At 39.9% G+C, this 10,150-nt stretch overlaps 1 protein-coding gene across 3 annotated transcripts in view; it reads left to right on the forward strand.

Moving 5' to 3' along the window:
* si:dkey-1b17.5 overlaps positions 1–9,945 on the forward strand; it is a 38,901-nt gene extending 28,956 nt beyond the window's left edge. For 2 of the 3 annotated variants that reach the window (XM_068216197.2, XM_073936150.1), the window contains exons 3-4: positions 4,579–5,031; positions 7,057–8,170. In XM_068216197.2, the coding sequence (XP_068072298.1) occupies positions 4,579–5,031; positions 7,057–7,910 (1,307 nt within the window). In that variant the 3' untranslated portion in view covers positions 7,911–8,170. Of the gene's footprint in view, positions 1–4,578; positions 5,032–7,056 lie in introns of all 3 variants that reach the window. The other variant, NM_001386860.1, reaches the window with a different exon arrangement.
* The last annotated feature ends 205 nt before the right edge of the window (positions 9,946–10,150 follow it).

Consider the following 10,150-nt stretch of genomic DNA (forward strand, 5'->3'; position numbering starts at 1 on the left):
TGCCAAAAACATAGCGCTGCTCGAATTTGGGAAAAATCATAATCACGATTATTTTGGTCATAATTGTAATCACGATTATTCCAAACGATTATTAGTTGAAGTCAAAATTATTAGCGCTCCTGAGAATTTTTTTTTTAAATAAATATTTCCCAAATGATGTTTAACAGAGCAAGGAATTTTAACAGTATTTCCTATAATATCTTTCTTCTGCCGAAAGGCTTATTTGTTTTGTTTTGGCTAGAATAAAAGCAAATTTAAATATTTTAAAAACCTCTTTTAAGGTCAATAATATTAGCCCCTTTAGGAAATATATATTTTTGATTTTCTGCAGAAGAAACTACTGTTATATAATGACTTGTCTAATTACCCTAATTAAGCCTTTGAATCACACTTTGAATTTGAATGTTTGTATTTAAAAAAATACCTACCAAAATATTATGAGCTGTCATCATAGCAAAAATAAAATTAATCGGTTGTTAGAAATGAATGATTAAAACTATTATGTTCAGAAATCTTCTTTCCATTAAACAGACATTGGGGGAAAAGGTTGCTAATATTCAGAACGGCTAATAATTCTGACTTCAACTGCATATATTATTTTCCTCCCTGCAAAGGAAAGAGAAATAAATACAATAGAATAAAAATATGAAACAAACTTTGCTTTTAGCATCTTCACCGTAAGAAAAACACTTTAGCTACTGTTACGAACCGCACAGTTTTGCTGCGTGTATGTTCTTTCTGTCTCTCTCTCTCTCTCTCTCTCTCTCTGTACCGGCCCTGTCATTTTCTCAGGTACCGCCTACTTTGGAGCACTATTGGCTGACAGGACTGCCAATCCTAATCAACCGTGTGACGATGACTTCTCTCTCTGCCAATCGCGTTCGTTGCAGAGCCCTTTAAAAATGGAAGCGGCAACGGGGAGAAATCAGCTGTTGTTGTTTTGGCGTGTTGTCTGTTTGGTGGTGTCCGTGTGCGTTGTCGCTGTTACTGATGTGTACTTTGATTGGAATTTATTGATGTTGACTTTGAGTGAGTAACTGATGACTTTGAGTGAGATTTGTTTGAGAGTTCTGACGTGTGTTTCTACATCTATAGCCCGCTAATGCTCCATTCAAAACCTTCTGTGACTTGACAAGGGAGATCTGGAACAACATAGTAAGTCACGTGACATGCATATTTGCACGCAGGATTATTGATGTATAGACACACTAGTTAGCGAAGTGCGCTAATTTTGTATTTTTATTTATTAGTTAGAGTAAGTTCAGGGCGCTGAAGACTTTTCTTTTCATATTGTTATTTTCTTATTTAATGGATTGGGGAGGAGATTAAGGGAATGTTTTTGTTATATTTATTTCTTTGATTTCCATGCGCGAACTTCAGTTCCCTCTCCTATTTGTCTTGGTTCTTTTCAAATTTATCTTATTGTTTGTAAATATTGTAAATAATGTGGGAGCAATAAATCTTTTGCGGTGCTAATTTGCTGTTTGGTGTTTTCTTTTGCCTTTCTTCAACATCAGTTTATACTTTGGTCATCTTTGTGTTACTCCTTTTAATACCCTAGACAAATTGCCATCAAGGATCGTAACACTACAAAAGTCTTCAGTCAAGAGCAAAGAGGGATTTTCTCGTTGTTTGATTAATCATGATGAAACAGGCGGCAGCTGTGCTCTGTCACTTTAATGGTTTCACTTTCACGTGTCTTTTGATTCTCAACTCGTTTGTTTATTACAAAATGAGGGTTAATATGAATAATCACTAAACACCGCGTTTTGACACCTATTTGAACATTAAAGTGCTCGCGTTAATGACTTTATATATGTGTGCTCTCTGCTCGTCACTATGTGCGAATGAGACCAAGTGCAGACCGCATGCTTCTGACTGTCTGCACGCCGCACATACATAAGCATGCGGTCTTTCGCGCTTTTAAGAGCAACAAGTGAGGACAACTGGACAGGGGGCGGTAAATAATGGAATAATCGTTTATCTCGATTAATGGTTTTTCATAATCGTTTGGAAGCCATAATCGAAATCGGATTTTCGATTAATTGCACAGCCCTACAAAAACATTAGTAATTTATTAGATACAAATGAATAATTTGAGGACAGAGTTCTGGGTTAAATCACCCTAATGCAATACAAGAATTACATTCAAAAGGTTCGCAACTAACTTACATTTCCCTGACTCCTGCATATATATACACAACTGATATTAACAGGTGGAGTTTTGGTGTAACGTCGCTTATCAGTCAGTCTGCAGTCCTTTGGCTGTTGTACCCAAACATACTTCCTCTTTTTGCAACCTTTCTCTGCATGCCAGAACTGAACAGTTAAGTGCTTCTTCACTATATTTCAAAACTTCTACAAGCATCCAGCTCCTTGTGACATGTCTAGACTAGACTTCTTAGACCGCAGTCTGGAGCTTATTCTTATTCTGCGATTTCCCTATTGTCAGCAGTTTCTTCTAAGAAGTATGCAACACAGTAAGAAAGAAGAAGTATTTTTGGTTAAGATATAGTATCATACACAAGACAGGGCTCGAAATTAACCTTTTTGCTTGGTAGCACCGGTGCTCCTAACTTTAAAAAGTTAGGCGCATCAGCCAAAATTTAGTCGCACCCACCAATTATGAGCACCGTTACTACAAGTTTTATACAAACATATTTATAGCATTTGAAATCAACACTAATTAAACTAACAACCAAAAAAAAAAATATATATATATATATATATATGCAAGCGTGAGGAAAATATGTCTCAACGAAATCCCGTTATCACAAGAAATACATTTTATAACATGACTGAGTGACTAAAGCTTACACGGAGCGCTCACCGGCCCTGCACACACTGCTTGAATGAATCGGTTAACGGTATAACTGTGCTGTTCTCACAAGTGCTGTCTGATATTGCACTGATGCTTTTGACATATACTGTGCCTTATTATATGCATACGTCATGTCAATAGCAATACTGTCTTTTCATGAGTAGCGACGTTAGTTTACTCAGTGTAAGCCCGTTTGCGATGGTGTACGTGATGTTAAATTTTACATATAGCTGTCCCTTGCACAGCGGACAGCATCTGGCGATTATATGAAGGATTAAACAGAAGCTCTCGTGCTAGATGTGGCAAACTGTTACCTGAAAACTTCATCTCACAGACTTTTAATAGCGGACTTGAAGCCAACGGAGTCTTTTATCCACTCTTGGAAAAGTGTAGATGGTGGACTGACATTCAGCACATGATCACAACTAAGATGTGTCATTATTTATAACTTTAGATGCTATGGTTTCTAAAAAAAAATCTGTCAGTGCCATTTTCATTCTCATCTTTAGCGCTTTAGTTTTTCGCGGTAGTAGCTCTCTCTGTCATCCCAAGCAAGAAGGTGCTGGCTGAGTGATTGACAGCTGACATTAACCAATCATTCGCGTTCAGTGCTAGAGCAGTGGTGGGCCAATAAGAAGAGCGCGAAGGCGGGGCAAGCATTACGGACTTGTTACTGCAGCAAGTTCCTGAGCGCTGCGTTTCCCGTTTCAAGTGCAGACAAAGAGCTTAGAGAAATGCATTCTGCGTGAATGTCTCCCGAATCCGCGCATGTGGTGAACATTTTGCAGTAAAAACTGGTCGCACACAACAATTTTAAGCACTCGCAGAAATGCTCCCAAATATATTTTGAGGTCGCATAGATAAAATTTCGGGCGCATATGCGACCAAAATGGTCGCAATTTCGAGCCCTGCAAGATAAAGATTGATTAGTCTAAACACTATTTCTAATAAGAAAAATAAGGACATAAAAAAGTAATAAAAATAAATTCCCTTTTCCCCACAACATACAATTTTTATTACAAGAGTTCATGTTTACGTTTAATCTGAGGTGCAAAAACAGCCAAACACACAAGTACTCTTATTCATTAGCATATGACCGTATGGTTAATGCTGTGTTCACACCAGACGCGGAATGCGCGGATGAATTGCAATATTCACTCGTAAATGGGCGCTTAAACATTTGAGTTTGCTCGCTTTATTTGAGTGTCAAAATCTGCTTCATTCGCGCGTCATATATTAACTTCACAACAGACGTGGAATCACGTGATGGGCAGGGCTTCTGTCTGCCCGGTGACTGTAGCTTTGTTGCTAAATGGCTAACATGGATTTTATTGAGAAAATAACTGTTATGTGCTTTATAAAGGCTGAAAAACAGCATTGATTTGTTTGGAGCCGTGTCTGAGTCCATTAGATCCTTTTCAGAGGTTCTGTGAGCTCATAAACTCCTCCACAAACTGAACCTGGATGATGGAGGCTTTCAGCGGTGCTTCTGACTTAGCCGAGCCCAGCTTGATGAACTGTTGGATACCAACAACAGGCGCTACATCATAATCACGCCAGATTCCGATTTTTTTCAACTCGAGCGGTTCAAATGCGCAAAACGTTCAATTCACACCGCGCAATTCGCGTCATTCGCGCAGCAGGATGTCTATTCGCGCGTTTGCATTGACTTAACATACAAATCACTCGCACTTGATGCTTCTTCCGCATCTGGTGTGAGCACAGCATAACAACTAACTTATTCACTTACTTTTCAGATGTGATGGTGAAGGTAGAGAATGAAGAACTGAGTGAAGATGAGGAGAAACATCATGTCAAAAAGGAAGAAGAAACTCGGATAAAAACCGAACATGGTGTGTCAATGGAAACAACAACCATAAAAGGTTTGACCTGCACTCATTGTGGAAAGAGTTTTCGGGACAAATACAATCTGAGGACTCACATGATGATCCACACTGGAGAGAAACCTTACAAGTGTTCACACTGCGACAAGAGATTCTATACTTCAGCACATCTGAAAACACACGAGAGGACGCACACTGGAGAGAAACCTTACAAGTGTTCACACTGCGAGAAGAGATTCGCAGATTTAGGACACATGAAGACACATGAGAGGACTCACACTGGAGAGAAACCGTACCGCTGCTCTGATTGTGGGAATAGTTTCAAACTATTTTCTTATCTACAAAGACACACAAAAAAATATCACGGTAAGTTGATCTTCTAAAGATCCAGGTCATATTTTTGACCTAATACAAATAATTCAGGGTGGTGTAAACTGTATATGTAAACAAGAATAACGAAAAACATCTCAGGTGAAGCGCTTTAAAACCAGTCGGTTATGCTTCAGAAAATAAAACATGCTAGACTTTCTGCAATGTTGTCATGAGGCATGACAGACATGGTATTGGTTGTCATGAACTTTGCCACATTACACGAGAAGAAATGATGGAATCTTGTTACGACATCTATTTGTCGTTCATGACTTCCTAAGACACCCTACATCAGGGAAATCATGCCGAAATTGTGTGATCTGACCTGACGAAATCGTGTGATCTGACCGGGGCTTCATAACTAGCCAACTGAGTGAGCACACTTTCATTCTGCCCAACCAGAAATAAAAAAAGGAAACAAACAGGAAAGTGCTGAGAAGTGGGATGATGGCGATTGCTATATGGCGAATAAAGCCCGCCTTCTAGTACAGAAGGCAATCGTCAATTGCTATATGGCCAATAAACCCCGCCTTCTAGTACAGAAGGCAATCGTTGATAGCTATATGGCGAATAAAGCCCACCTTCTAGTACAGGAGCCAATCGTTGATCGCTATATGGCGAATAAAACCCGCCTTCTAGTACAGGAGCCAATCGTTGATCGCTATATAGCGAATAGAGCACGCCATCTAGTACAGGAGCCAATCGTTGATCGCTATATAGCGAATAGAACCCTCCATCTAGTACAGGAGCCAATCGTTGATCGATATATAGCAAATAGAGCCCGCCATCTAGTACAGGAGCCAATCGTTGATCGCTATATGGCGAATAAAGCCCGCTATGTAGTACAGGAGCCAGTCGTCGATTGCTATGTGGCGAATCAAGCCAGCCTTCTAGCACAGGAGGCAATCGCCTATTGCTATATAGCGATCAAAGTCCGCCTTCTAGTACAGAAGGCAATCGTCGATCGCTATATGGCGAATAAAGCCCACCATCTAGTACAGGAGCCAATCGTCAATTGCTATGTAGCGAATAAAGCCCGCCATCTAGTACAGGAGCCATTCGTCGATTGCTATATAGCAAATAGAGGCCGCCTTCTAGTACAGGAGCCAATCGTTGATAGCTATATGGCGAATAAAGCCCGCCTTCTTGTACAAAAGCCAATCGTCGATCGCTATATTGCGAATAAAGCCCGCTATCTAGTACAGGAGCCAATCATCAATTGCTTGATAGCGAATAAAGCCCGTCATCTAGTATAGGAGCCATTCGTCGATCGCTATATAGCAAATAGAGGCCGCCTTCTAGTACAGCAGCCAATCGTTGATTGCTATATGGCGAATAAAGCACCCCTTCTAGTACAGGAGCCAATCGTCAATCACTATATAGCGAATAAAGCCTGCCTTCTAGTACAGGAGGCAATCGTCAATTGCTATATAGCGAGTAAAGGCCGCCTTCTAGTACAGAAGGCAATCGTCGATCGATAATGGCGAATAAAGCCCGCCATCTAGTACAGGAGCCAATCGTTGATCGCTATATAGTGAATAGAGCCCGCCATCTAGTACAGGAGCCAATCGTTGATCGCTATATAGTGAATAGAGCCCGCCATCTAGTACAGGAGGCAATCGTTGATCACTATATAGCGAATAAAGCCTGCCTTCTAGTACAGGAGCCAATCGTCGATCACTATGTAGCGAATAAAGCCCGCCTTCTAGTACAGGAGCCAATAGTCGATCACCATATGGTGAATAAAGCCCGCCTTCTAGTACAGGAGGCAATCGTCGATCGCTATTTACCGAATAAAGCCTGCCTTTATGGAGAATTGAATGTTTCAAACAGAATGCCTGAGCATACTGCAAAAGAGGTATTTCAAAGATGGCCGTCGTGTGAAATGACTGGCCTTAAAGGGACTTTGCTATGGCAGAACTAATCTTTTAATGATGTGTATGCTCAATCAACTGTCGAGAAGACGTGTGGATTATAAAAGGGTTATTGATAATTAATTGTTTGCATACTTTACATTTTCAGACCTGACTGTGAGGAAGGAAGGTGAAGAGATGAGTGAAGCCATGAAGGTCCATCTTAGTACAGTTCGAAAAGAGAAGAAACATTCATGCTCTTGGTGTGGAGTTGGTTTCGCACGTCAGTCGTGTTTAAAAATACATGAGATGATCCACACTGGAGAGAAACCTTTTAAGTGTTCAGACTGCGACAAGGGATTCACTCGAATAGAATTTCTGAAAAAACACAAGGTGATTCACACGGGAGAGAAACCGTTCAAGTGTTCACACTGCGACAAGAGATTTGTTCGGTTAGATTGCCTGACAAGACATGAGAGGGTTCACACTGGAGAGAGACCTCACGCATGTCCTGAGTGTGGGAAGAGTTTCAGAATAGAAGCAGATCTTCTGCTGCACATGAGGATCCACACTGGAGAGAAAGCACACAGATGTGAGCAATGCGGCCGAACATTTGTAGTGGCTTCACTGCTGAAGGACCATCTCGGAATTCATACAAAGGAGAAGCTTTATTCATGCTCTGAGTGTGGAAAGAGTTTTACACGACAGTCGTATTTAAGAAAACATCAGGAGGTGCACAATAGTGTGAGGAAGCATGTGTGCATCGAGTGTAAGAAGACTTTTACTAGAGCTCACTCGTTTAAACAGCACATGATGATCCACACTGGAGAGAAACCGTACAAGTGTTCACACTGCGACAAGACGTTCAATCAGATACCAACACTGAAAGCACACGAGAGGATTCACACTGGAGAGAGACCGTACACATGTACTCAGTGTGGGAAGAGTTTCAGGCAGTCATCAAACTTTTCTAAACACTTGAGGATCCACACTTCACAGAGTCATACTGAAGAATCTAATTAAGGATCTGAGAGTCCTTATAGCAAACCTATGTGTGTTGCTTCAAGAAAACAACCATTCGTAACAATTTTAATTTGTTTATATTTATTTATTATTTATTTTAATCATATGATTATTAGTCATTTATATAATTATCATATTTTATTGATTATTTGTAGGTCCACACGGAATCTGCGCATGCAGAAATCCGCAGATTTTTAGCCGATAATCAAGTCAATTGTTTACTTGTGTAAATTTATATTTATTCAGTTTTTGAATTAATTTGAGTAATAATATTGACTAATATGAAAAAGGTTATTTGATTTATTTACAATACAGTAGTCTTTTAGTAGATATATTATATGAGAGACTTGCTTTGTTAACCAAATAAGTGGATCTAGATCACGGGTGTGCAAACTCGGTCCTGGAGGGCCGGTGTCCTGCATAGTTTAGCTCCAACTTCCTTTAAAGCGTCACGAAACACCAAAACACATGTTTTGAGCTGTTGACTGTCGTATATGTGTCCCACACTGCTAAAAACACTATTAGGACACCTATATTTCACTAAAAAGTGTAAATTGGTTGTTTTTGCGTTATTTCAAGCAAATTCGTACTTCCGATTTGAAACGAATTTTTGAAGCTGCGTCACGGTCATGACATAATAGCGTGTATTCCAGCGTGCAGACTGGACGTCTGTGCCAGAGTGTGTCTTATTACGTCTTACAGTGTGATGCATTAATGCATGAGTAAGGCTTGATTCAAACCAATCAGCGCGCTCTATTGTGCAACTTCATTAATATTCATTACTGTCACAGTGTTTAGACGACAGAGACGCCACGTTGTGTTGGCAAAACAAGCGTGAAGTGTTGCTTTTATAGTTTGCTGCAGTGAAGTTTTGTTTTCATTTTCTCTCTGTGAGAGCGCAGCTGGAGTCACGTGGATTAACAGTGTACGCGACGCTCGACAACAGTAACTTGCGTGTCTAAGGAGGATTATTGTTTACCTGAGAGAGTTTTTTTTTTCTCTGATTCGCCGTGCGGTATCAAACATTGCATGAAAAATACACGCTTAGAGCAGTTCCTCGAATCAAATATCTCGTTTGTCGCGAGGGGCATGAATGAATTCCCTGAATGAAAGAGCCAAACTGCAGTTAAAGTCCACCATTTAATAATTTGGCAAATAATTCGATTACAGATGTCCATGTAAACACCATCACTTTTTCCCGTGTTTGTGTGTGTGTTTGTGTGTGTGTTTTGACTTGCGCGTGCCCAAATAGACACTCCCACACCATCCCACTTTAGTTCCTCCGACACTCCCCCCTAAACAGAGCTGGACACGCCCACTTTTCTGACTTTTTCCAAAGTAGAGGTGTGAAAACACCCTGCTGAAACGAGGGGGTTTCATGGCCCTTTAACACACCTCCCTGAAAGTTTTTATCATACCTAGTAAGAGCTTGATTAGCTAGTTCAGGTGTGTTTAATTGGTGTTGGAACTTAAATATGCAGGAAACTGGCCCTCCTGGAATGAGTTTGGACACCCCTGATCTAGATGCATTTGCATTGTAAGCATAAAAGTCTCGATCCCAAAAAGTTAAGAAGGTATTATTTTTTCATAAATAAAGTTTTTAGTTTTGATACTCCAAAAATAATTCTGCATAAATCCACAGATTTTGATTAAATTCTCAGCAGAAAAAGCAAAAAATGTCCACAGATTCTGTCTGGCCCTAATGATTGGTTAATAATTTGATGTTTTTTTTTTTTAATTTTATTATGTTTTTATATTTTATTATGACATTTTTTTATAATTATTGCTTTATTACCATCTCCTTTTTCCATTTTGTTGTAATCGTATGACTGTGTGGTCTCAAGCGACACTCAATTTCATGAGTAAGAGATAAGAGAATGTCTCCGTTTCAAGGTCTGTATTGTCTCTGGACGATGTGGTGAAGCATTAATTTTCCATTGCTGTTGCTTGTGGTATAATAACACTTGTTGGGTTTGTCCTGGAGCATTTAATCATACGCAACTAAGATTATTAAATAAACTCTGCTCTTACTTCATCATCATGACTTCATCTCCTGCTTCTGCTCTACTCTAGCTGTCCAGTCTGGCGTGAAGTATGTTTGTTATTTAGACTTGCTATTTATGAGTGTTTTAAAAAATGGTGCATAGTGAACATTTTTTTTTCACCTCACACATTTAATTTGGCGCGTTTCTGACGATCCGCCGTTGCTCCCGCCTCGACGTGGTGACGTCAGCGCTGAC

The sequence above is a fragment of the Danio rerio genome, chromosome 22 (genome assembly GCF_049306965.1).
Source record: "Danio rerio strain Tuebingen ecotype United States chromosome 22, GRCz12tu, whole genome shotgun sequence".
NCBI classification, from domain to species: Eukaryota; Metazoa; Chordata; class Actinopteri; order Cypriniformes; family Danionidae; genus Danio; species Danio rerio.